This window comes from the organism of the source record quoted next, unplaced genomic scaffold (genome assembly GCF_019419815.1).
Source record: "Pyrus x bretschneideri cultivar Hongxiangsu unplaced genomic scaffold, Pyrus_bretschneideri_v1 Contig7, whole genome shotgun sequence".
NCBI lineage: Eukaryota > Viridiplantae > Streptophyta > Magnoliopsida > Rosales > Rosaceae > Pyrus > Pyrus x bretschneideri.
This window is the reverse complement of record NW_025999809.1, coordinates 5,683,284-5,709,193: the sequence shown is the minus strand read 5'-3', so window position 1 is coordinate 5,709,193 and position 25,910 is coordinate 5,683,284. Positions and strand designations below refer to the sequence as shown.

General features: G+C 37.0%; 4 protein-coding genes across 4 annotated transcripts; 2 read left to right on the top strand and 2 right to left on the bottom strand.

Moving 5' to 3' along the window:
• Positions 1–5,626: 5,626 nt before the first annotated feature.
• On the bottom strand, positions 5,627–14,947 carry LOC103927999. Its single transcript, XM_009336998.3, has 9 exons — positions 14,557–14,947; positions 13,388–13,822; positions 12,736–12,886; positions 12,372–12,613; positions 7,884–8,833; positions 7,347–7,702; positions 6,985–7,248; positions 6,672–6,877; positions 5,627–6,410 (listed from the first exon to the last, which is right to left on the bottom strand). Exons 1-9 carry the CDS (start codon positions 14,815–14,817, stop codon positions 5,697–5,699), a joined length of 3,579 nt encoding a protein of 1,192 aa, XP_009335273.3. The 5' UTR covers positions 14,818–14,947; the 3' UTR covers positions 5,627–5,696.
• A 3,763-nt stretch (positions 14,948–18,710) lies between these two features.
• On the top strand, positions 18,711–20,100 carry LOC103927965 (photosystem II reaction center PSB28 protein, chloroplastic-like). The gene is made up of 2 exons (XM_009336954.3): positions 18,711–18,883; positions 19,384–20,100. Exons 1-2 carry the CDS (start codon positions 18,811–18,813, stop codon positions 19,851–19,853), a joined length of 543 nt encoding a protein of 180 aa, XP_009335229.2. The 5' UTR covers positions 18,711–18,810; the 3' UTR covers positions 19,854–20,100.
• Positions 19,880–23,261, bottom strand: LOC103927967 (subtilisin-like protease SBT1.2). The gene has a single exon (XM_048573631.1). The coding sequence runs from the start codon at positions 22,898–22,900 to the stop codon at positions 20,600–20,602; it is 2,301 nt and encodes a 766-aa protein (XP_048429588.1). The 5' UTR covers positions 22,901–23,261; the 3' UTR covers positions 19,880–20,599.
• Positions 23,262–24,722: 1,461 nt separating this feature from the next.
• Positions 24,723–25,520, top strand: LOC103928000 (putative F-box protein At1g23770). The gene has a single exon (XM_009336999.2). It carries the CDS (start codon positions 24,723–24,725, stop codon positions 25,518–25,520), a length of 798 nt encoding a protein of 265 aa, XP_009335274.2.
• The last annotated feature ends 390 nt before the right edge of the window (positions 25,521–25,910 follow it).

The following is a 25,910-nucleotide window of genomic DNA, read 5'->3' as shown; positions in this document are numbered from 1 at the left end:
TATAACAGCTTATCTATTTAATCTATTGACAAGTGTCACTTAATTTGACCCTTGATCTTCTCTTCACTTGGTAACTGTTTTCTTCACTTGGATCCTTATATCCCCCCTTAATCAGATGCTTAAGTGAGCTAAGCATAAGATTGCCACAATGTTGTTGAAATAAGGGTGTTGACAACCCTTTTGTAAGTATGTATGCTGATTGTTCAGCAGAGGAGACATGTTGAACAAGAAGATCTCCTTTAGTAACCCATTCCCTTACAAAATGATAGTTTATCTCAATGTGTTTGGACTTGGTATGAAACACTAGATTAGTTGAAAGAGCAATTGCTGAGATGTTATCACAATAGATCAGTGGAGGAATTTGAATAGGAACATGTAAATCACAAAACAGCTGTCGAACCCAAGCCAATTCTGTAGCTGTAATTGCTAAAGCTCTATACTCAGCCATTGTGGAGGACCTGGAAACTGTGTGTTGTTTATTTGATGCCTAAGAGAATGAATTTGAACTAAGAAATATAACAAAGCTAGAAGTAGACCTTCTGTTATTTGGATCACCTGCCCAATTCGCATCACCATAGGATTGTAAATGTATTGGTCCTGGCATGAACTTAATACCAAAACTTGATGTGCCTTTGAGATATCTTATAATTCTTTTTACTACAACAACATGGGACTCTATAGGATTGTGCATGAATTGACATGCTCGATTCACTGAGAGTGCTATATCTGGTCTTGTAAAGGTAAGATACTAAAGAGCACCAACAATGCTTCTGTACTGCTCAGGACTAGTGTATGGTTTTTCATTAGTCTTAAGTAATCTATGATATGGTAGACAAGGTGTAGCACACGACTTACAATCCTGCAAATCAACTTTTGCAACCAACTCATTGATATACTTTGTTTGTGATAAAAATAGACCTTCTGGTGTATAACTGATCTGTAACCCCAAAAAGTAGTTCAGTTGTCCCAAGTCATTCATATCAAACTCTTATATGAGACTTGTAATCACACTTGAAATTAACTCAGAGCTACTACCAGTAAGTATCACATCATCAACATATAGCAGCAGGACCACAATGCCTTTGGATGAATGTTGAACAAACAAAGAGGGAATAACTTGTGAAACTTTAAACCCTAAGCCTGGTAAAAAGTTGTGAACCTGTCATTCCAGGCTCTGGGGGCCTATTTAAGACCCTATAGAGACTTTTGTAATTTACAACCATATTGCGAGGATGTGCTTCACTTTGAAATCCTGGAGGTTGTTCCATGTACACCTCATCTTGAAGAATTCTATGCAAAAAAGTATTTTTTTACACCCATTTGTCTGAGGGGCCGATTGAATTGTGTAGCTAATGCAAGGATCAACCTTATAGTAGTAGGCTTCACCACATGACTAAAAGTCTCTCTATAATCAATGCCTTCTTCTTGGCTATATCATTTTGCAACCAACCTTACCTTATACCTTGCAATACAACCATATGCATCTCTTTTAATTTTGTATACCCATTTACATCCAACTAAGTTCTTGTCAGGTGGTAATGGAACCATAAACCAAGACTTATGTGTATGCAGAGCACTAAGTTCTTCTTTCATAGCCTTTTGCCATTCTGATACTTTTGAAGCTGCTTTGAATGATTTTGGTTCTATGATGGATGCCTGAGAGTAGCTTATAGATGCAGAGAGAGCCTTTCTTTTGAATATACCATTTTTGGACCTTGTTTGCATAGGGTGAATATTCATAGGCATGGGTAACATAACTTGTAGGTGCTTATGTTGAAAATCAGGATCCACTTAAATGGGATACTGTGTAGGAGAATTAGGGTTTACATTTAAGGTTTGTGTAGGGGAATGAATAACCTTGAGGCACTAGATGCAAGTGTATCCAATGAATCTGAGGCTCTAGATACAGTTAAAGAATCTGAGGAACTAGATGAATGCAATTTCAATGAATATGTGGCTATAGATAGTGATGAATGAATATGAGATGCAGGTGACACTACTTGATTTTGTAATGATATGGATGCTATTGTAGGATTTAGAGAATGCTCATGTAAATTTGCAGGTGATGATACTAGTAAAGAAGGTAATGGTTCTACATTAAGATATGGAAAAGTTGTTTCATCAAACAAGACATGCTTGGATATATAAATTCTTTGCGTGACAATGTCTAGACAAGTGAACCCATTATCGTGATCTGCATATCCCAGAAAGACACAGTCGGTTGCAGTTTGGAGTTATTGTATGGTGTAATCAGTGGAAAACATGCACAACCAAAGATTTTCAAATGACTAATATTTGGAATTTTATGGAACAATAATTGACAAGGTGATTTCATTTTTAAAACAACACATGTCATTCTGTTGATCAAATATATTGCTGCAGCACATGCATGAAACCAGAATTTGGATGGTAAATGTGTAGTTTGAAGTAATGTAATTGCAGTTTCTACAAGATGCCTATGTTTCCTTTTTGCCAACCCATTTTGTTCTAGGGTGTGAGGACAAGACCTTTGATGTAACATGCCTTTCTATGATAAAAAATGTTGAAACTTTGTGCTTACATATTCACCACCACCATTACTTTGTAAAATTTTTGGTTTTGTAGAGAATTGAGTACATAGATAAGCATAAAAATGCACAAATGTTGTAAAGACCTCTGATTTATTATTTAAAGGGAAAACCCATGCATATCTAGTACATTCATTGATGCAGGTTACATAATACCTAAATTCTTCATGAGATAACAAGGGAGCAGGTCCCCATACATCGCTGTGTAAGACCTCTTGAGGTTGTACAGATTTAGTGACAGGAAAATTAAACTGTAGCTTAGTAAATTTTCCTTCTAAGTAAGGTGTACAAATGGATTGACATGTATCAGGTGATGCAGGGATTTTATTTTGATGTAGAATTGTAGAGGTAATCACATTTGATGTATGGCCTAGTCTTTTATGCCACAAGTGTGTATTGATTGGTTTTGCTAGGTAGGATGTATGATTATGAGGTAATGCAGATGGCAACATCTCTGGTATGTTAAAAGGAATGAGATAGTAGCCCTCTTTACACAACCCCTTGATTATTATTGTTCCTGTGGATTTGTCCTGGACCTAGAAGAATGTATCATAACAAATGAATCTACACCTATTGTCCTTGCATAATTGATATATGGATAATAAGTGTTGTGAAATCTTTGGGACATGGAGAACATTCTTCAAGGCAAGTGTGTTATTGGAAACAGATAACTTTGATGTGCCAATATGAGAAATATGCAAACCTGTACCACTTGCTGTGGTTATAGTGTCATTTTTGATTGGTTTTGCTAGGTAGGATGTATGATTATGAGGTAATGCAGGTGGCAACATCTCTGGTATGTTGAAAGGAATGGGATAATAGCCTTCTCTACACAGGCCCTTGATTATTATTGTTCCCGTGGATTTGTCCTGAACCCAGAAGAATGTATCATAACAAATGAATCTACACCTATTGTCCTTGCACAATTGATAGATGGATAATAAGTGTTGTGGAATCTTTGGGACATGGAGAACATTTTTCAAGACAAGTGTGTTATTGGAAACAGATAACTTTGATGTGCCAATATGAGAAATATGCAAACCTGTACCACTTGTTGTGGTTACAGTGTCATTCCCTTGATATGGAGTAACTAATTCTAGATTGGCTAACTCAGAAGTCATATGAAAGGTGGCACTAGTGTATGCAATCCAGAATTGGTTCTTAGGTGCAGAAGGTTGAGGATGAGCATGCATAGTTCTGAGAGTTGGTGCAGGAGATTTGCCTTGGTATGCAAAATTACCTCTGTGATAGCACTGCAGAGCTGAGTGTCCAAATTTCCAGCAAATTTGGCATTAAGTTGGTATATGAACACTAGAATTGTAAGAAGTGTGTCTTTGAAAGCAGTCAGCAGCAACATGAGCCTTTTTGTTACAGATTTGACAAATTGGGATTTCAGAAAGATGCTTTGCACTGGTGGATTGATAAGGTTTTGGTGCACCAAGAATTCTAGGATTACCATTTGGTGGAGAATTGTAAGATCTTGGACCATAGTTAAATGATCTGCCTCTTTCTTTTCCACAAATGTTATTCCCTTTGTAATCACCATAATGATAAGAACCCTGATATGAATTGGTATATACTGTAGGATTTGATATTCCTCCATGATTGTGAAAATGTTGGTTAGAGACTCTAGAATTAGACCCAACTTCATTAGATTGTGATGATTCTTGATCAAGAACCAATGTTTTTCCCTTGCTTGACTGAGTGCCAACAACCATTGCAATCCCAAATGGTAAAGAGGATGAGGAGTCAAAGAACTGACTAATTATAGCTTATTCTGCAATTAATTGTGACTTGAAATCTTTGAGAGAAATACCATTTTCTGTGCCCCTTATAACACACCGAAAAGTGTTGAATTCTGCAGGAAGCCTTTTCAAAGCTAGAATTATGATATCATCATTTTCAAGTAGTACTCCTGCAGCTGCAAGATGATCCCTTGCATCTCTGATCATTTGAGATATAAAAAGACATATTTAGACCCTTTCTTGATGTTTTGAAGCTCAATTTTCATCTAAAAGATTATGGCTTTGGTGAATGTAGAGAATCTTTCAATGAGATTCACCCACATCTCATGAGAGCTTTGACTTCCAATTACACATGACATTGCTGTAGTCGACAATGTTGCAATTATCAATTCCATAAGTGCACGATCATGCATTTTCCATACCAACTAGTCATCTTTCTCAACCCTTTCAGCTTCAGAATCATCATCAAATCTTGTAGGACACTTTCTTGATCCATTAGCAAACCCCATGATACCATGGCTTTCAAAGAGTAATTTGATTTGGAAGCTCCAATAAGATAATTGGAGTCATCAAGCTTCACCGTAATTGAAGTAGAAACTGTGGAAAAGAGGCTTGTGATAGGTGATTGATCAATTTTCAATTGATCAGCAGTCACCATTGTCGAACTTTTCACAGACGCTTTTATCAAACACGTAGAGGGTAGACAAAGAAGAACGGATTCTTGAAGATCTTGAAGATTGGAGAAATTCCCAAGTTGCAGAATCACAGTAGCTTGCAAAATAGAGGATTAGAAGAAGAAATTAATGCTTTTAATTGCTCTGATACCATGTTGATATTGAGAAAGCTTGATGAATGTGTTCTTGGAAGATTGCACAGAATGTAGAGAGAGAGAGAGAGAGAGAGAGAGAGAGAGATGTCTTGATTTCTTAATGATCAAGATATGATTACAATTACAATTATATATTCTTTCTTAGCTACTAATCTTCCATCTCCTTATCTCAACTGTAATTCTAACAACTTGTAACTACCTATAACAGCTCATCTATTTAATGTATTAACAAGTGTCACTTAGTTTGACCCTTGATCTTCTCTTCACTTGGATAGCTGTTTTCTTCACTTGGATCCTTATAGAATTTGCCACTATTATAAGTCATTTAGATGCGACGTTAAAACTTATTAACGTCTGAAAAAGTTCTTGTGAAAACTAAATAATGGCATCTTTCACAAAAACCGTTAGCAAAAGTAACTTGGTTCTGAATTTCTAAAAATACAAAGAGAAAAAAAGAAAAAAAGCCATCGCATAAAGGTTATTTAGGAAAAAAGTATAACTTGGTTCAATTAACTTATAATTTGATGGAAACAAACAACTGTACAGTAGCCAAAGTTAACTTGATACTAAAAATAATCGGACCAACAAAGAAAGGAATATAAAGACCAGCAGAAGAATAATGAAAGGAGAAAACCAAGTTCCAAATTCTCCAAATCCTTCCTCATATTGATAATGATCTGCTTCTGAATCCAAGGCCTCTTTACTGCAGTAGTATTTCTCTTCCTCAGCTACTCTTATATGAGATAAAATGTGAGGAAAGACCTTCTTGCAAGACTCTTCTCCAATCAACAAATCTGAATGCCCAAAACCCTCCACAACTACCCTTTCATGTCTAAACCCTGGTTGGTGCAACTTCATGTATTTATGAGCAAGAAAAGATGTTTGAGGAGTCACAAGGAGAGACCGCCCGCCCGATATATAAAGTGTTGGGAGTGCCATTCTTTCTGGGTGGATCAAGTAGGAGTTGCTACCATTGCTGTCTAATATAAAACCAGATTTGCATATCTTTCTGAGGTGGGGAAATGCTGCCATAGGAAGCCTTTTTGAGCTTTCCTTGTTCAACCACTGGTGCACAGTTGGGCTTATGTTTTCGTGCCAAAATGCGTTTCCAAATATGCCGGAAACAACTTCACATTCATTACAGGTGCATCTCTCGTAACGCGGTATCAAGCGCGCTACAAGTTTTAAGATTCTATGACGTAAGCTCACTGGCGTTGATGTTTCCACAAGCGGAAGTGTCTTGTTATTTCCAAGTATCAACATGGATATCTACATATGTATATTATATAAATTAGAATACTACTTGGCTCCTTACGCTTCCAGTCATATATTTTGACTCATTAAAAGTAAAAACTAATTTTTCTTATGTACATTGGTTAAAACTGTGATTCATTTATGAAGAGGAATATGCATTTTCATACAAGGAGCTTTTTTTTTTTTTTTTTTCTCTATATAAATCACTTAACACGTTTGAGAGGGAGGGAGGGAGAGAGAGAGAGAGAGAGAGAGAGAGAGAGAGAGAGAGCTCACTGGCAGTATAGGAAGCCACATTTTGACTTTGGACAAAGCATTAAGCTTGAAGAACATAGAAGAGTTAGTGCAAGACAGAGAAGCTATATGGTTTCCAGAGACATGACCTCCCATGAGAGCTATGTGAATAGCTAAGCCTCCAACACAGTGTGCAACTACATGCACCTTTACGCTCGGTCCAAGCAATTCAAGCATCTTATTAATTGCTGAAAGTTATTAAGAAAAAAGTGAATTAGCAAGAAATCACATGTTATTGGCTAAGTAATTGCATACACGTATTAATTACGAGAAATTGTCAAGTCTTATATATTACCAGCAGGGATATCAAATCTTCCAACATCTTCTAGGGTAAAAGTGTTTGGAGGATTAAGAGCGTGCAGCCTGGATTGTAATAACCATGTTTCATGCCCTTCTTCAAGTAAAGTTCTGATCAAGTCATTTGGCTCCGTCGGAAGCCAGTAACTCTCAACAGCATAACCATTAACAAGGAGAACCGGGTTTCGTTGTCCATCTGATCGTCTAAATTTTGACAAATCATGGCAATTCCATTGCCTGCAACTGATCACGACTCCATCTTCTGCATATGCATAGATTTGATTTTTCAGGCTTCTAAATGTTACGATATTTTTCTAGTCACTTAAATGTTAAAAAATGAATCGAATCTTTGCTACATACCTGTTTCTATATCGTGCAGGGTGCTGCTTGGATAAGAATATTTATGTTCACAGTCTAACAAATTAAGGTACTCTTGGTTCCCTCGAGGTATCTTCAAGAAATAGGTTCTCAAGAAAGTCCCTGATAGGAGGCATAAGAACTTTCTTTTCTTGTTTCCATCGAAGCTCATCAAGCTCTTAAGAAGCTCCATCATGGAAATACTAAGCTCCCCTTTTAAGATCACATTCTCATGATCATGATCCACTGAGTTTTTCTCGGGAACTTTTTCAAATGTTACATGCATTGTGGTCGTTTCCCTCCAAGCATATAATGCAAAGAGATAAGGATTCATAATCTTTCTCCCCTGCAGAATATACCTGCATTCATTAAATTGTGGGAGTCCTTAAATAAAACAAATGAAGGAATATATGTGCGTGGTGGAATATATTAGGATCATAGATCAGTTTGATTATGCCAAAATATGTGGTTTGATTCACAGTTTGACAATATAAATCTGCCAATACAAAGATATGGAGATAAAGATATTCAGGTACATACCTTGAACCAGTAGAAGCCACAAGGCAAAGACGATAAAGCATATATTGTGTGTAAGGAGTTCTACAATCTACTTCACACAAATTTACTTCTCCATCTATGATATGCAAATTATCCTTCTCAAAGCCTCTAAGTTCTACGTGCCCTCCAACTTTCCCTCTTAGAAGGGGATGGGATTCGCGGCCAATATTAGTACCCAACTTGTCATAGTCCATATAGTTCTCATCATTAGGGTTCATCTTCATTTTGAGATAAGCTGTGCATGGCATACCCCCAACATGTCCTCTCATGGTTTCTTTGAACGTGAGATCTGATTTTTTACCATTACCTATAGCTATAGTCTTTGTTTTATCAGTGAAGGAATCTGGACCTTTTTTGTCGATATTGTTGATACTGTACTCGAGAACATCCTTCACAAGTTGCCTACTTATGTGCTCAGCTGCGGTGGCAATAGTAAGAGATGGATTTATGCCAACAGAACATGGAATCAAAGAAGCATCACACACATATAGGCCGGGGTGTACTGCAGCAGCCAGAAACTCATCATTAGCTGGGTCAAAAACCTGCCCATTAGGGTTGCAAACACCATGTAACGGACTTGATGATGCATTGCACCCACCTAAAAGATGAACAGCTGTGCTTCGGTACTTCGACATGAAGAGAACTCCTCCTAATTTCTTAGTGAGCCTTTGAAAAGCTTTAATTTTTCGGGGAAGAAGGGGATCACGAGGTGGATTAAAGCTGATTTTGTTGGTGCCCCTTTCTAACATGATTTTACCATCGCTCTCATCATATCCCATCGCAACAAGAGCCACTGCATGGGTTGCTTTAAAACCCATTGCAAGCTTTATCTTGTCAATGATCCCATGAAAGAACCAGTACCCGGCAGGCCATCCGTAAGTCACAATTCCTTTAAACATAAGGTTCGGATAAGCTGATGGAAGTATTGCACTCTGCAGTTTGATCACAATGGGAAATTAAGTGCACGTATAAGAGTTGGGATTGGGATGATTAATCCGGACCTCCTAGATTTAATACAAAATTTTTATACTTTTATGTTCAAATATAAGTAATTAACATCTATATTCGGTCAATTTTATTGACAACATTTCACTTATACAATAATGTAAATAAACCACATACAAGACACAAGAAACCAATAAATTAAAGGAAACTTTCATGAAAAGGCTTAGACTAAGTTTATTTTAATAAAAAATCATGCTATAATTTTTTTTAATTAAAAAGACTTAAATTTTAATGAAAAACCCTTAAATTTTAATAATAAGGACAAAAGAACTTAAATTTTAATTAAACGGACATAATTTTAATATTAAAAAAAAAATTGACGCACGGACTTATGCGCCCTCACACTGTTTATGAAACTTACGACACTGCTTATGAAACTTACTGCATTGTTTATGAAAACTTACGACACTATTTATAAAATTTATTACACTGTTTATGAAACTTAACGGTACTATACTACTGTGGTGTGTTTGTAACCCATCCCACTCTCTTTTCTTCCCCTTTTTTTTCTTTTCTTCCTTTTCCCCCGTGAACACTCCAGAACGCTCTCTCTCTCTTTTCGAACTCTCTACCTTCTCTCTAAACCACCATAGCCAAAAAGAACTCCAAGCACCATCACCAAAAATTCCAATTTAATTGAGACCTCAAACAACCAAATACAAGACATGCACAAGCTGGGGATCCCTATGGTACCATTGCATGTGAAATTCTGTAATGGGAAGTAGGATAATCCAAGCAAGGGTTCTCAGTGAGAGTTGCTCTAATGGAATCGAGCTACAACCTTTGAAAAGAGGAGGTAAAATTAGCTTGGTTTTGTTGTAATCTATTGCTAGTAATGTCTTCTAGCATCTTGGATCAAATTTGGGTCTGATGGAGTTTTGGGTGGGTGGGTAGGGGACGCTACACAAAGGATATTGAGAAGAATAAGAAAACAGAAGTTGATATTAGTTATGGTGACAACTGAAACAGACACAAAAATCACAAACCGATCGATTTTTCTCGTCTCTTCGCTTCCTCCTCCACCCTCTAACAAAGCCTGGCCAATCTTTTATTCAATCTTCTTCAACTCAACAAAATCTACCTTAGTTACATGCTTGTTTTTATTTTACATGCACACACACTCTCTCTCACTAGATTGATTACTAGCTACCTGCTACCACTGGAGTGCCTTTAATGGAGTGATAGGAGCATATTTAGACGACTTACTTAGCTTGTTTTCGTGCATTTATATTGTGAATTCAGAGTTGTTTTAGTAGTTTAAGCCATTTTCTTGTGTTTTTAGGTTCATATGGCTAAGGAAGCAAAAAGATGCATTTTGGAGCATTCTAGAGCACTTTTGGGCCAAGATTGGATAGTGCAAGCATGGAGGCATGAGGATGGACGAATTTGAAGGCTTGAATTCAGTTAGGGAGCTGCAAGGGGGCCTAAAAACCTTATTTCTAGAAGCCTTTATCTATTCACACATGGTGCCTAATTTCTGCCTAATTTCTGCATTGGAAGAACAAGCCATCCTAGCTTGTCACAAGCCGTCCTAGCTTGTCTCCTAGCCGTCCTACCTTGTCTCCTAGCCGTCCTAGCTTGTCACAAGCCGTCCTAGCTTGTCTCCTAGCCGTCCTAGCTTGTCTCCTAGCCGTCCTAGCTTGTCACAAGCTTATATCTGATTACCCTAGGGTTTTAAGTGCTTATATATACTCATATTAACCCCTAGATCAGATCATTCCCATTCATACACAATTCACACACCAGAAATTCATTGCCATGTCTCCCTTACAATCCAAACACCATCCTTCCATTTCCACCACTCCCCAAACCATTCACACCATCACACAACCATTCCTTAGACCTTGTGCAGCAACAAAGAGGAAGAGAAAAGGGCCTAAACGTTCATACAATTCAAGTTTGAGTTGTTGGAATGTTTAGGTGTTTCTTTTCCTTTGATTTCAATGTTTAATTTCAATTCTCTTTGTTTTGTACGTATGAGGAACTAAACCCCCCCTTGGCTAGGGGGGGATTCGAAATATATGTTTATGCTTGCAATATGATTTGATTACTTCTAATTACGTTTCATAAGTTGTGAATTCAATTTGTTTAACTGTTTGATTGATAACTTATTTATGTATGTTTATTGAGAGTGCACGCTTAATTTTCATGCATGAATATGACGCTAGAATATAAGTGAGTTTCACCTAATAGTTATGAACTTATATTCACAAGTAGTGGAGGTTGCTTATAAACAATCGCGTTAAATGAATTCTTGGCAAGAGTATCATGCATTCATAGTTACAATTGCCTCGTCAACACTTATAATTTTCATAGAGCATAATGATCTCTCATTGTATCTCTTCTATGCATTCATGTTGAGAACCATTGGAGAATGATTTGAATTGTCGCATGCATCATCCAATTCAATAACATAAGGAAAATTTAAGAGTTAATTAGTGCATCACGGTTAACTTGGGGTGTTGGGCATCATGGTTTATTGAAAAGCAATTGACAATCGTTTTATATGCAAGTGTAACATGTGTGGAGATGAACCCCTTAGCTAGCCATCCCATCCATTCTATTCCATCAAATTCGTTTTACAATCTGTTTTGTTTCCAAGTTTCTGTTTTAGTTTCAAATTCATCCAAAACCAATCCGCCTTTACTTTATTGTCCAAATTAGTTAGAAAGTGTCTTAGTTTGTGTTTATAAGTGTTTTGATTCAATTTGTTGCACAAATTCGTCCAAATTCACCAAGGTGCTCAAAACTGCCCAGAAAGTGTTTTTAAGGCAGTTTTGAGTCTTTTGGTTTGTTTTAGTATTTTGAGCGTTTAGTTTCACATTCTTTGAGTCTAGTTTAGTGTTTTAAACTTTATTTTACGTTTTTGAGTCAGTTTCCAAGTGATTTGCAATCCCTCATAATCCCCGGTCCAGAACGATCCCTACTTACATACTTACTACAATTGATAAAAAGAGGGTTTAATTTGTGCGCGTATAATTCTCGCATCATGGAGCTAGAATCATACCTAAGAGGATTGGAGTGCCTCCTTGGTCCAGCCGGGGAAGTAGTGAATGACAGCTGCTTCTTTACAGATGTCATTGATCGCGATTTTTACTTTTTATGTTTATTTATTTATTTATTTTTTTGTCCTTATCATTAAATAAAATTAATGTATGATTTTTCATGAAAAAACAAAGATTTGAAGCGATTTTCATTAGTTTTCCTTAAATTATAATCGTTTCGGTATTTCAAAGTATGACATATCACTAGTACAATAATGTCCACTGATATATAAAAATTATCAGTATAAGGTCAAAATGTTGACATCTACTCTCATCGTATTCACATAACTATAAGGTCAAAATTTTGACAACATAAAAAATATTGACAAAATATTAATCATATACCCGTATTTTAAAAAAGTGTAGTTAATCCGAGAAAATTTATATTATCAATCTATATAACAAGATAATGTTCTCTTACCTGAATTGTAAACCCCAACGAAGAAGTGTACGATGATGAGATGGATGGTCCTGGCCTTGCTTGAAATGGAATCTTAAAGAGTTGCTTCTTATCTAGTCCATAACCATTCAACGGCATCGGGCTTCCGGCGAGATAGGCAACAGTATTTCCGTTGCAACTGAATCCTGAACCAAGTGTTTCTGAAACTCTTAGTCCTCTCATTTGTGACTGAAAGAGGATCTCAGTCGTGCCAAAAACTCCTCCTGGGTTATAAATCCGAGATGTATGATTAATCAACTTATTAAAATCTTGAAACGTGACCAAAGTTTCTCCAAGATAATAATTAACTACGTAGTTGGTACGAATTTTACTGTTTATTAATTACCTGATAGGATTACGAAATCAGTGGTTACATAATCAATATCATTCAAATAAACACGCCATCTTCTATTTCTTCTGCCACTTGTGCCCTCATCGTCATACGTATTTCTAATCACGTACTGCACTTGGCATTGAGTTTTAATCGTGCATCCCTCCTGCTTCACAAATTAATTTAAGCTTGGTTAATTGTCTGCAAATTAGATAAAAACATACTGGTTTTAACATTAATTAATCAATGCATGCGCATATATATATATATATATATATATATATATATCATTTTCATGCAACATCATTTTAATCAAATGAAAATACTAACATTAATTGGACAACATAGCACTCTTGGCTTTGTCAATTGTCATCAAAAGCCATCATCAATTAACAATAACAACAAGTTCTTTAGATTAGTATTTCTCTTTTCTATTTTAGGAGATGTCCAAAGTTCAATCCTCCTTTAAGTGATACTACTGCTAGAGACATCAACTTATTACTTCAACTTTTAAGAATTTAACTGATGTGATAGTGTTTCATTTTTTATACAGTAAATAAGAAATTGTCACATTAAGTGAAAACCAAAAGTTGGAACAATGAGTTGTTGTTTCTAATACTATTGATTCATTAATATAAAAATTAACATATAATTAAGATCGACATGCCTGGATTGCTGAAAGTAGATAAGTCTTGTCGTTAGAAATTTTGGCATTATAAGGACATCCAGAGAGACAATTTCCACAGGCTAAGCAGCTACTCATCTGTTGAACCTTCTTAATTGGATTATTATTGGATAGTGGACGTTGACCATCTTCAAAGTCAAAATTCATAGTCAGCCTCACCGGAGTCTCAAAAGTTTCTTCACTAGTGATATGATCTTCCAAGACTTTCGCAACAGAAAACTTGTCAGGAAGGCTTTGTACTTTGAGCATGGCAGCTGCAGAAGCTTCACAACTATCCCAATTCTTTTCCCATTGCTTTGGCCATTTTGGATGCCGTCTGGCTCGAACTGGTGTCGGCATCATAACTCCTGCGTTTACTAGTGAACCTCCACCGAGTCCGCAACCCACTACTGCTACAGAATCGTTTTGCTCATATACCTACACATGCAAGATATATGTGGAGTTATTTTTCTTTGTGATATAGTTTGTCGATGTGAAAATTGTTTATTGCACTCATGTTATAAAACATGCTATCTTTTTATTTAATATTATATCGTACAGTTTATATGAAATAACACATTTTCTAAAAAAACTCATACTATAACGCATGATAAGTAACATCACGGCTCTTACACAAAAATGTTTCTTCAACATGTCTTGCTAAGATTTATTAACTTTCTGTGTTTTATAAATTTTTTTATAAGAAAAGTACTACATTTCATTTATTAAAAAAAATGCGAAGGCCTAGGTTCGAGTCACATTGCTGGTAATTTTTTTTGGTGGACAATTTGTAAATACCAAAAAAAGAAGCTAAGATCTTCTCTGTATGTTCTCAAAGAAGCTTGTGGTATGCTCTGTCCCTAGTATGAGATAGCCTCCCCTCTCCCTATAGAATTTTGTTCGACAAAAAAGGCCATTTTAATTTTAACTATATTCCAGACGTGAGCTAATCACGGAGGTCAATTATGTATATATAATTTGATTACAAAAAAGTAATTTGATTACAAATTTACCTTTAAGTTTTATGGAACTTAAAAGTCCCTCATCCAAACCCAACTTCCCTCATTATGAGAACACCTAATAAATATGAGAATTAAATGTAAATTTTACTTTTTTTTTTTTTTTTTTTTTTTTTTTAAACAAGTACACATGAAAAGTAAGGATATGCAAACCTGGATTAGTGCATCTTTGGATCCAAGGCTAAGGCCTAAGTTCCGGCTTTCAACCCTCGAAGCTGATAACAACTTGAAGCTGTCTGTTGGGAAATCCTTAGCTTCCCATCTGCGGCCTTTCTCAAGCAGACAAACGCTTCTGCCGCCGGCCATTGACAACCTGCAGGCAACCACAGAACCACCGTAGCCCGACCCCACAACAACCACGTCATACTCTTCGGCTTCCCCATCACCAAAACTATTTCCTTGTAATTTCTCCATTTTCTTAATTCCAAGTCCAGATAGAAAAATTCACTCAACTATACGGAAAGGCTGATATTTTTGCATCTTCTTATTTTAGCTTAAGACCTACATGTAGCAAACTATATATATAAACTCCACTATATATTTTAAAAAGTTGAATGTATTTCGATTCAATAATTTATTTCTGGTATTATTTTTCTTCAATTATTTAATTTCCGTCAGCCAAACTTGGAGGGAGTTTGACTTTGAACTTTTGGGCTATTGACAATTCTCATTGAGTGAGCGTGTGTTTCAAGTCATGTTTGTTTCTTCTTTTACTTAATTTGAGCTGCGATTCATATAACGTGAATTTATAGACCAAGAATTGAGTACTAGGCACACATTTGGAATTGGTGTGGGCGCGTACAATCTGGTCAATTTCACACTCTTACAGGTTAGTTTGTGTGGATGAAGGCATCATGAAAGATATCTGAGCCTTTTGGATTTTCATCAACGTTTGCGGATGTAAACGCTATGTTTTTTGAGGTGAACGGCATCAAATTTTATTAAGGAGATCACGAACGATTATAATTTTCAAAGAGTGTCCCAAATTAGATTCAGATGCCCTTCAAACCAACAAGAATTAAAATCAGATTAAACGTCATGTTGCTATAAATTGTGTCAAGCTCATAATAAATACATATAATTTTGAGTTGAATTTTCAATATTTTACAATCAAGTGGAGACAAATATCATGAGATCAAAGCTGATTGGTTTTTTTTTTTTTTTTTTACTAAGAAATTAATTGCTAGGATCGTCGTTCTCATCTTATAATAATGGTCTAAGTTTTTTTTAGAGTTTCTTTGCTTCACTTCCACTCGTTTTCATAACTACTAGTAGTTGAATTTTGTTGTGTGAAATTTGCAAATCGCTGGTGAGGCAATTATTATCATATTAGTGGGCATCCCTATGTTTGGGCAAATCAGCCGTGAGGAAACTTCTCATCTGGGAGTCAATGCTCAACTCTTCCAACCAGTTGGCTAATTAAAGGTGTTGAAATTTCCTCCCCCCGCCACCCACCCCCGACATTTATTCTATTGTTTGCGTCTGTATGTTAATTGTTAACAATTTTTTTCATTTGGACTTGAAAAACTAATATTTTGACTATGTTCGTCGAATGGTTAAACAATTTTTTATGTTGATTGATACTTTTTCAAAGTTGAAATCTAAAAAATATCATAAAATTAAATGATTTTGGTCGTTGAGTTACACTACACGATGATAAAAATAGTTGAGAAAGTAGAATGAAAATGTCAAAATAAAAAGGTTGCTAGCATCCTCCTATATAACATGTCTCTTAATATTGAAGAGGCTTTTGACTTTCATATCACAATAAAGACATGTTGGGTGATTAGGATTAAACTACTAATGCTGAAAAGGTTTTATGGTGACTAGTATTTGATTATTGTTGATGAAGAAAGGCAAAAAATAAGAGCGATCAGATCCCTTGACGAAAAAAATAAAAGGTTGATCAGTGTTCCCAAGCGGATTCCATATTTCAATTTATTTAGGGCCAAAAAAAAAAAAAAACAAGGAACTTCAATTCCAATAGAAGGACCGTTTTACACCAATGACAAACCCCTACACAATTTTTTTTTTTTTTTTTTTTTTGAGAACTGGAAATAACATTTCCAGGGCCGCAGCCAAAAGAATATAGAAATCCACAAGGGGCTAACACATCGGACCAAATTACAGAGGAAAAAAGACTCCTCCGCGTCCCCCTTTACAACCTCGTAGAACCAGAAACTAGTTTGGAGGACATGGAAATCCATCCTTATTCAAAACACCATCAAACAATGATGGAGGTTAGTGAACCTAAACTAAGTGGCCCAATCCCTTCACATTTGGCAATACCCAAGGTGTAGGCTTAAATTTGATTCAACACCCATAAAACAACCAAAAGGTTAGAAGACAATTTTGAAATAATATTCTGGGGTTAGGAATTTGACCAAGCCATACAATAGATAAATTGTAATTAGGAATCCAACGTTATGTTGTCATTCATGAAAGTTAAATTTAAGATCTTCTAATTATAAGGAATGTATGTATAAACCACGAAATTGAAAAACGAGACGCTCATATCAAAATACCCTTATTATTATCAATGGAAGAGGGAAAAGTTCAAAACTATTATAATAATTAAAAGAAGCGAGAATTTCGAACTCAGAGTCTCGAGTCGGGATGCATAGATAGAAATCAAACATCCTATCCACTAAAAATATTGAATCACATACATATAGCTTCAAGATGTTAGTTAACAACCACATAAATTAACCTGTTGAAACCCCGTCAACCACTCCTCACCCCCCCCCCCCCAAAAAAAAAAAAAACAAAAAACCCAATTCCTTTCACATTTCTGTTTCCCTTGTTTTTTCTTGTTGCGGAAACTAAATTACTCAAAAATCGTGTGAGATTGGAAATACGAGTCGTAGACGACACACAAAAAGTAGTGATTAAGCTACCTATATATGATTCATCCATTCGCTTTTTCACAAGTGGCAAGGCTTGTAAGTCATCATTTGGTTGATGATATCATATAGGATGATATCGCATTTCTCCCAAAATCATATGAAATTCAACAATAGTTAGATGGGTTTCAAGGTTGATTTGTGGCTTTTAAGCTAATGCGTTGGCTATTCGGTTTGATGTAGAAGTTACTCATTTGAGTAATGGTAAGGCTTATCATATATTTGTATCATATTTTAATATTATAAATAATGATTTTATTCAGTTAAGGGTATTTAAAGTCTAAACTAAACTAAATCAAAATGTTTTCATCTATATTAATTCTTAGCACAACCAAAAACTCTCATGTACGCATCAATTTGCACATTTAATTTACACAACGAAAAGAAAAAACACTAGAAACTTAGAAAGATGGGTCTAACAGTTTTTGTTCCATAGAATCGGTCATGTTTGCATCAAGTTTGCATATTTAACTTAATAAACAATATTATCTACACTAACGGGTTGGAGAGTGGGCTAAACCTCAAAATGGGATTGTAAGAATGTGGTTCAAATTTACTTTTAAAGAAAATCGAACCTAAGATCTCTCACTTATAAGTGAAGAAGAATATCATTAGACCGTAGTATTAAGTGGATGTTCCGTAGTATAATTTTTTTTTTTTTTTTTTAACAAATAATACCATCTAAACTAAGAGGAAGGGGGTGGGCTAAGCTTCACAATGAGCTGACAATAATGTGGTTCAAATTTACCTTTGACGAGAGTTAAACCTAAGATTTTTCACTTTCAAATGAAGAATAATATAACTAGATCGTAATATTAAGTGACAAACTTGAGATGCGCTAGAGAAAAGACACCTTTGGGTTGAGGGCTGAATTAACTGGGTTGAGTTATATTAGAGTAGAAACATTGGGCTGCTAGACCTCATTTAAGAACCATTGTTGGGCTTGGACCCAAAGCAATATATCAGGCCACGTGTCCAATTGTGGTGATTTGCCAGGTATTCATGGACCAAGACGCAAAGAAACAAAAGATACCAGAATCTAGCAAGTTGAAAGCGCCCCAACAGGATCCTCACCGAATTCTTTAATGAGAAATTTGGAAATTCGGTTATCATATACTGTGCGATTAATTTTTATTGGATCCTCACCGAATTCTTTAATGAGAATTTTGGAAATTCGGTTATCATATACTGTGCGATCAATTTTTATTAGATACTATATGTATTTAATTGTAAATAAAAATTTTTAAAATAATTTCTAATTATATAATATACGATGAATCTATATAATTCATGAATTATTAGGAACCAATAAAGCGGATCCGGATTCGATAGTGCCAACCTCTTTCTCTCTCCAGTATATCCACCAATCCTTTGAAAAGCCAAGAATGTACTGAAAGTGAATGGCTGTCCTTGTTACACACCACTCTATCCCCAAACCACAACTCCTCTCTCCTCCTTAACACACATACTCTCCCCCCCTCTATCTCCACCCTCTACTTCTGCAATGGCGACCCTGCAGTCACTTGCGTTCTCTTCTCCACTCTCACAATGTCTGCAGCAACCACGCCTTCATTCGGGTAATTTTTTTGGTTTTTTACTGCATGTGCTGTGATTCCACTACCAAGCAGTAAACTTCACTGTGTTTAATGCTTTGATTTCTTTTGTTGTCATAATTTAATACCAAGCAGTAAATTTTATTGTGGTTAATGCTTTGATTTCTTTTGTTGTCATAATTTAACTCCGTACATTAAGGTCTGTGCGGTGTTCTTGGAAAAATTATAGGTGAAGGGGCAAATGGGGTGAAATTGTTTGATGGGTTTTGTTAAAGTTTCAAACTTTGTGTCAGTTTTAGCAGTTTTCAAGTAGATGAGATTGTTTCGAGGAACTAGCAAAAAGGGTTTATTGGGTTTTCAATTCTTCATGATCAATTGAAACACTCAAATTGTTAATTGGTTTTTATAATTATAATTTCTGTGTTTTCTATTTCCGATAATTATGTACTTATTGCGAATTAGTGACAAGAGCAAGAGGTGGATTATGAACATAGCATAAGATGTTTTTTGTTCTGATTGTGTAGGCTTGTTATGTTGGGGTGTTCATAGAAGTGCAGAATCCACATTCAATGGCAAGTCTTTGCGCGTGTCTCGTCCCCAGTGGGCGCCATTAAGACGGTATACTCAAGCATCCAGGTCTATTAAAATGATGGTCAAACCGAAAATTCAGTTCATCCAAGGGACCGATGAACAGACAATACCAGATGTGAGGCTGACCAAATCAAAAGACGGTACAAATGGTGTGGCAATTTTCAAGTTTGAGCAGCCTTCTGTGTTTGACTCCTCTGGTGAGTTTGGTGACATCACTGGCTTTTACATGATTGACGAAGAAGGGGTACTTTCATCAGTTGATGTTAACGCCAAATTTGTCAACGGAAAGCCTGCAGGAATAGAAGCAAAGTACATAATGCGAACTCCGAGAGATTGGGACAGATTCATGAGATTCATGGAACGCTATGCAAATGACAATGGCTTGAGTTTCATAAAAAATTGAGGCAATGTATATCCTTATCTGTTGTCTTACTCGGAAATCTTATTAATCCACACGTGTCCTGTAATGCAAGTACAGCATCGTCCTTCTGATTCAACCAATTTTTCTGCTCTTAATTGAGAATTCTGTCAGTACTCTGTATTTTGAGTTATAGAGGTGAGAAAGCCCAAATTTCAAAGCCTTATTTCTTTTAATTACTCTGTTGTAATTTGAAGAATGATACGATGAAGGTAACAGATTAGATGATCCAGCCTATGTGTTCAACCATTTATCTTGTCGTTGCAGGATGCAGATTTGTTAAGGCGTTGACACCGTGTAAGTTTCTTTCTATATCTGCCTAGGATTTCATGTTGCGTTGAAAATTTTGTTACATGTTCTGTTAAGTTGAGACGTAGATGATTTAAGAAGGGGTTTCTTATACAAGATACTGAGATTTATATGTAAATTCATTTCAGTAGGACAGTAACATGAATCTTTATCACTGCAGAAACATTTTAAGTAGAACGAGTTATAAGTCGAAAGATTTCCAACAGCATAAAAGACTTGTAGTTAATACAGTAAAAGCATCTGCCTTTTATCAGATGATAAAAGGACAGTTTACATCTCAAATTTTCTCCCCCGAAAAGCTACTAGGATAAGGTATTCGCCCTTGAGTCGTCATAAATGTGAATCCAATGAGTCAATAGCAATGGATTTTTGATTCCTAGAGAAGAACTACCACAGCCACTCTCATGCCGTGATGAGCCCTTTTACTTCCAAGTCACCGAGAAGGGGCTTTTAACCCGGTTCAAGCTATTGTTAGAATTCACCCAAGTCAGCTGCCCTTGTGCAAAGCTCATCTTCCTTTTTTCTGTTCTCTTCCTTGATATAAACCATACCTTATAACTCAAACTCTGATTGATGTCTGTGAACATTAACCTTTGAGGTTTAACTCTCACTTTTACTTCCTTCGGTGCCATTACTTCCAGCTTGTAAATGGAATTAGGACTCCCGACGTTTGTTACTTGCCTTCTGATCATTTTACTTCTCGTACCATGTTTGAAAATTACTGAAATGGAGGGGTAATTGAGGCTGAAACCCCTGTTCATCTTCAAAAGTTCACGGCAGCTAACGTTCTGGTGAGTGATGGTAAGAATTTCTGATTTTGTGTATCCAAGAGTGCATAAATGCGTGACATAATCCTGCGGCCTGATGTCATAAATCAACCCAGGATCAATGGCTCTTTCGGGGTTGATATGTCCAGCACCAATTGCAAAAACTCCAGCTGGTTTGTCTCCATCCATTATCGGTTTTCCTGAATGGTCAGTTGCCTCAGCAGTTGTCATAACGGCAGATTTAATGGCTGCAGGGCTCCATTTGGGATGAGCTGAGCGTATAAGAGCAGCAATTCCACTGGCATGAGGACAGGCCATTGATGTCCCCGACATGATAGTAAAATTCACTCTTCTAGAATCATCTGGAAGGCCAGTGGGGCCTAAGTTTTGAGGCCAAGCAGCAATGATGTTGACCCCGGGAGCAATCACATCCGGTTTGAGGATTGTAGGGTTTGAATAGCTCGGTCCTCTAGCGGAGAATTGAGCTACTGCTGGTGCTCTGGATTTTCCTATAACTGTACCACCGAATACAATTCTAGCTGTCGGTCTCCTAGTAGAGTTTATGTAAGCCATCAAGTGAACTGATTCTTTGAAGCCAATGAGAGTTGCAGGCAAGACATGGACATCGGCGGAGTTTTCCTCTAGGTTTATCGCTGTGTTTGCCAAAATCATTGCAGCACCCCCAGCTTCCTTCACCACTTCGCCTTTCTCTGCCCTTCCATTGACACCTCGGTCACAAACCACGATTTTTCCACGGACTTTTGCTCGTGGAAGTGACCCTTTGAAGCAATATTCACTTCCACTATTCTCACTTGTCACATAAACCAGTTCAAGCTCTTTCCCTGCTCTCTTAAGATGGTTTCCCTGGTACAAAGATTCTCCATAGAGGTATTTTCCGTTCCCCATTTGAACTATGGCTGGAAATGTTCGGTCTAGTGTGCTTGCACCAACGGTAGTGATCCAAGGAGCTTCATTGGCAACTGAGCCTTGGATTGGACCATTGTTGCCTGCTGCGCACACAACTGAAATTCCATGCTCCACTGCTCGAAAACTTCCAATTGCAATGCTGTCGTCGTAAAGTGGAATGGGGAACCCACCTAAAGAGAGGGAGAGAATGTCTACTCCATCTCTAATTGCAACATCCATTGCAGCAAGGATATCAGAGCTATAACATCCATTGAGCCAGCAGACTTTGTACACCGCTATATGCGCTCCCGGGGCCATTCCTCGAGCCACACCATCTGCATTGCCGAAAACACTTGCCATTGGGACAGTAGCGCCCCCTGCTGTTGATGATGTGTGAGTTCCATGCCCGTGAGAATCACGTGGTGACACATACTCACGACCTCCATCTGGTGTGTATGAAGCTACGCGATGGCCTTCAGTGAAGAACCTGGCGCCAATGAGTTTTCGGTTGCAATTTGAAGTATTGAAGTTCTGCCCTTCTTGACAAATTCCTCTCCATTTCTTGGGAACTGCGGGCATTCCACGATCATTGAAGCTTGGACTCTCAGGCCAAACTCCGGTATCAAGCACCCCAATGATCGTGCCTCTACCAAACGCAGATTTGTACCAAGCACCTTCACTTGAAGCGCCGAGTCCCAAGAATTTGTAAGAATAAGTGGTGTGTATTTGGAGCCGATGGTCAGGCCTAATTGCAATGACATCCGGCAGCATTTTCAAGGACTCAAGCTCCAACTCAGATAGCTGAGCAGCGAATCCTTCCATGGCAGAATGGTAAGAGTACAGAAGCCGCAAAGAAGCGTCTTCTTCAGAAGACATTGTTTGTTCAAGAAACGAGAGATGCCACCTCGGCTTAGAAGCAAAAGAAGAGCTGGTCACACCTTGAGGGTTGAGCTGAACAATGTAAGTTTGGAGAGTGTTTGCACGAATCGAAACCAAGCAAACGAAGAGAATGGAAACAAAAAGACGGTTTTTGAATGTTTTGAGTTCCATGGTTGAAGGTTAAGATCAAACGGAGGTTAGGCTGCTGAAAGTGCATGATTTTGAGGAAGAATTGATGGGGTATTTGAAGGAGTTTGGGGGACGACTCAAAAAAAAAGAAAAGAAGAGAGCTCTGAGTTGAAATACAAAACTCGTGAAATTTGAGAGCTCTGCATCACGAGGATCTTTAGTAGTGGTGAAGAGTGAAGAGCTTGAGCTTGAGCCAAAAGCTTTTCACGGGATGTTATGGTTAAGATTTATTTCATTTATTACCATGGAAGGCAGTTATGTTAAAAGCAATTCTATGAATCTTTGTTTCTCAGTTTGGTGTTTGGATTTCATAGAATATTATCAGTTGGCCTTTCAATGCTGATCTCCCTTCATGCTACTCTGCATTTACCAACGCGCTCTCTCGCCTCTACTTTGGTCTCCCTGGCTCCGTTCCCACGAGCAGCATGTGCATCGCTGCTAGTTTGAACAAAGCGGAAATTTGAAATGAGGACATCTTATATATATACTTTTAGCATTGGAAAGAGAAGTACTACTAAATTAAAAACTCAAGCATCACAATAAAACAATATGAAATAGTAATATAAATAACAAAAAAAAGACTACTCACTGTTACTTTGGAGCCTAGGGCTGTGTGAAAAACATGTCCCTTCTGTCTTGGGTTCAAAGGTTCACAATAAACAATTACCTTATTTTATGAAAAAATACTTGCCACTGCCACTAAATTTCAACTTATTTATGATACTATCAGTGAGCCCAATTTTCAACTTAACTATGATATTGCCAACACTTCTCAAATTCCAAATATATTTACAATACTGCCACTGCTCTTCTTTTTATCCTTATTATTAATAAAAGTTCATTAATGCTTTTGAATAAAAAAATTTGTGTGAAGCCATTTTCGTTAAAAATTTCTAAAATTGTAAGACCAGTCAATTTAACTAATCTCCCAATTGGGGTACTGCAAATGGGGCACTGCAAAGAAGTAGATCCAAGAGCCAAGGCCAATACGAAGGTTCTTAATTTTGGCTCAAGCTCAATCATGATCATTAGGATTGGTCCTATTTTTGTCCAACACAACAATGACTTGAACTGTTAAAGTTTTAGTACTTCAGGTATATTAAAAAATTGAAATGTTGTGTCTGTTTCTAAAAGTGATCCAAACATGAGGGGTTTATATTGTAATTTCCTTCAACGGGTGGACAGATTAGAGTTAGACTACACAATAACCCAATCATAACCATTAGGTCTTCACACTGACCATTAAATCGACCTTGAGATCTCGCAAGCGTTTCCACTTATAAGTATATTATAATTAGCTTAAAAGGAAATTAGCCTCTTGCATACACGTGTGACAATTGACGCTTTTTAATTTTTTATTTGAAAAAGCAAAAAACAGAAAAACAAAGTAATATATATATATATATATATATATATTTTAAATAAAGTTAGTTCTTTTATTTTTTTGCGAATTTCTATTTTATTTGAAAATTTAATGAGAGAGGGTAATTTTAGGATTATGAATGTTTCACCAGTTTTGCAAGTTAACAAAGGCCTTCTCACCAGTTTTCGGGATAAAGTAGTGTTTTGGATCGTTCCCCTCCTCACCAAAACAAAACAAAAATAAAAAATAAAAAACCCTAGTTAAAGAAGGATATATAGTATTTCCAACAACAACAAAAAACAAAGGATCTAGTACGGCTGTTTCAATTGCTTCAGAACAGAGAGATCGTTTTCGAGCATGGTTTGACTGCAAAACCCTAGTGTTCTTTTCTAGGTCAAAGTCGAACCCTAGTGGTTTTATTCTTTTTTACTACATAAAAATATGGAAGAAATTGGAGTTAGGTCTGGTGGGTCGGTGGCAAACAAGATCATGTTCTTGAGGAGGGCACTGACGGGGGAGTTGGCAGATGAGCGAAGTAATCACGAGCGGTTGATGATCGCAGTCCATGCCGTCCTCTTGGAGTCTGGTTTCGTCCCAATCGATCCGATTTCAGGCAAGCAAACCGATGATCAGGACCGTCCTCATCTGTTGGATAAATGGTCTACACTGGATCAAAGTCAGACGATGTGGGTGTACTACACTCTCCCTCAGATTTTGCAAAACTGGACCAATATTGAAAAGTCTAATGGTTGGACCAATATTGGAAATTACAACGTGATTGAAGGAGGAGGAGGAATTCAGTTGATGATTCAGAGTAGGGGTAATTTTGTCAATGTCTATCCGTCTTTGTCCGGTTACCGATTAGGGCTTTACTCACCTATCCATCACCTATGTTTGGATGAGCAAAGGTTTTGCCCCGCGATTGAATTTCTTTGGGCTACTAGGGATGTGGATCTTGGAGATAGGGATTTGCATCAGTACCAGTCCCCTGAAAAAGAAATTTTGGAATTGTGGAAGATTTCCATGGATGAGATTGTACTGCCTTTTCTGATTGAGCTTTGCCCGATGGCGGGTTTGCCGGCTCCAACGGTGTTTATGGACCTTCTGCCGGAGCTAAAAAGGAAGATTTTCGAGTCACTTTCTGGTGTTGACATTGTAAAAGTGCCATGTGTTTGTAAGAAGCTGAGAAATCTTGTTAATGATGATCAAGAGTTCTGGAAGCACAAGTTTTCGTTCTAGAGTGGAAGGCTGAGATAATATTTGCGTACACCGTACGAAGGTGCAACGCTTACTAAAGTGTTAATTTCATGAATGTTAGATTTTCATTAGTGAAGGAGAAAGCAGAAGAATTTTGTCTTTGTTCTACAATTTCATTCTTATCTAAAGACAAATTGGAGTAGCTAACAAGTATTTTATATGGATAAGTTTGTTTTTATTACTGTACAATTTTCTAAGAGTTTCATCTCAATTTATTTACCATGTGGGAGTCACAGGTGAACCGCTACTCCTACTGTTAGCAAGTAGGAGGTGTTCTATTTTTGTGGCTCGAATACTTGTGTCACCTGAGTGTCAGCTCCAAGAGAGTTTTTGGAGTCTATGAAAGCAGGAGGTGGAGGGAAGAAGGTGGTG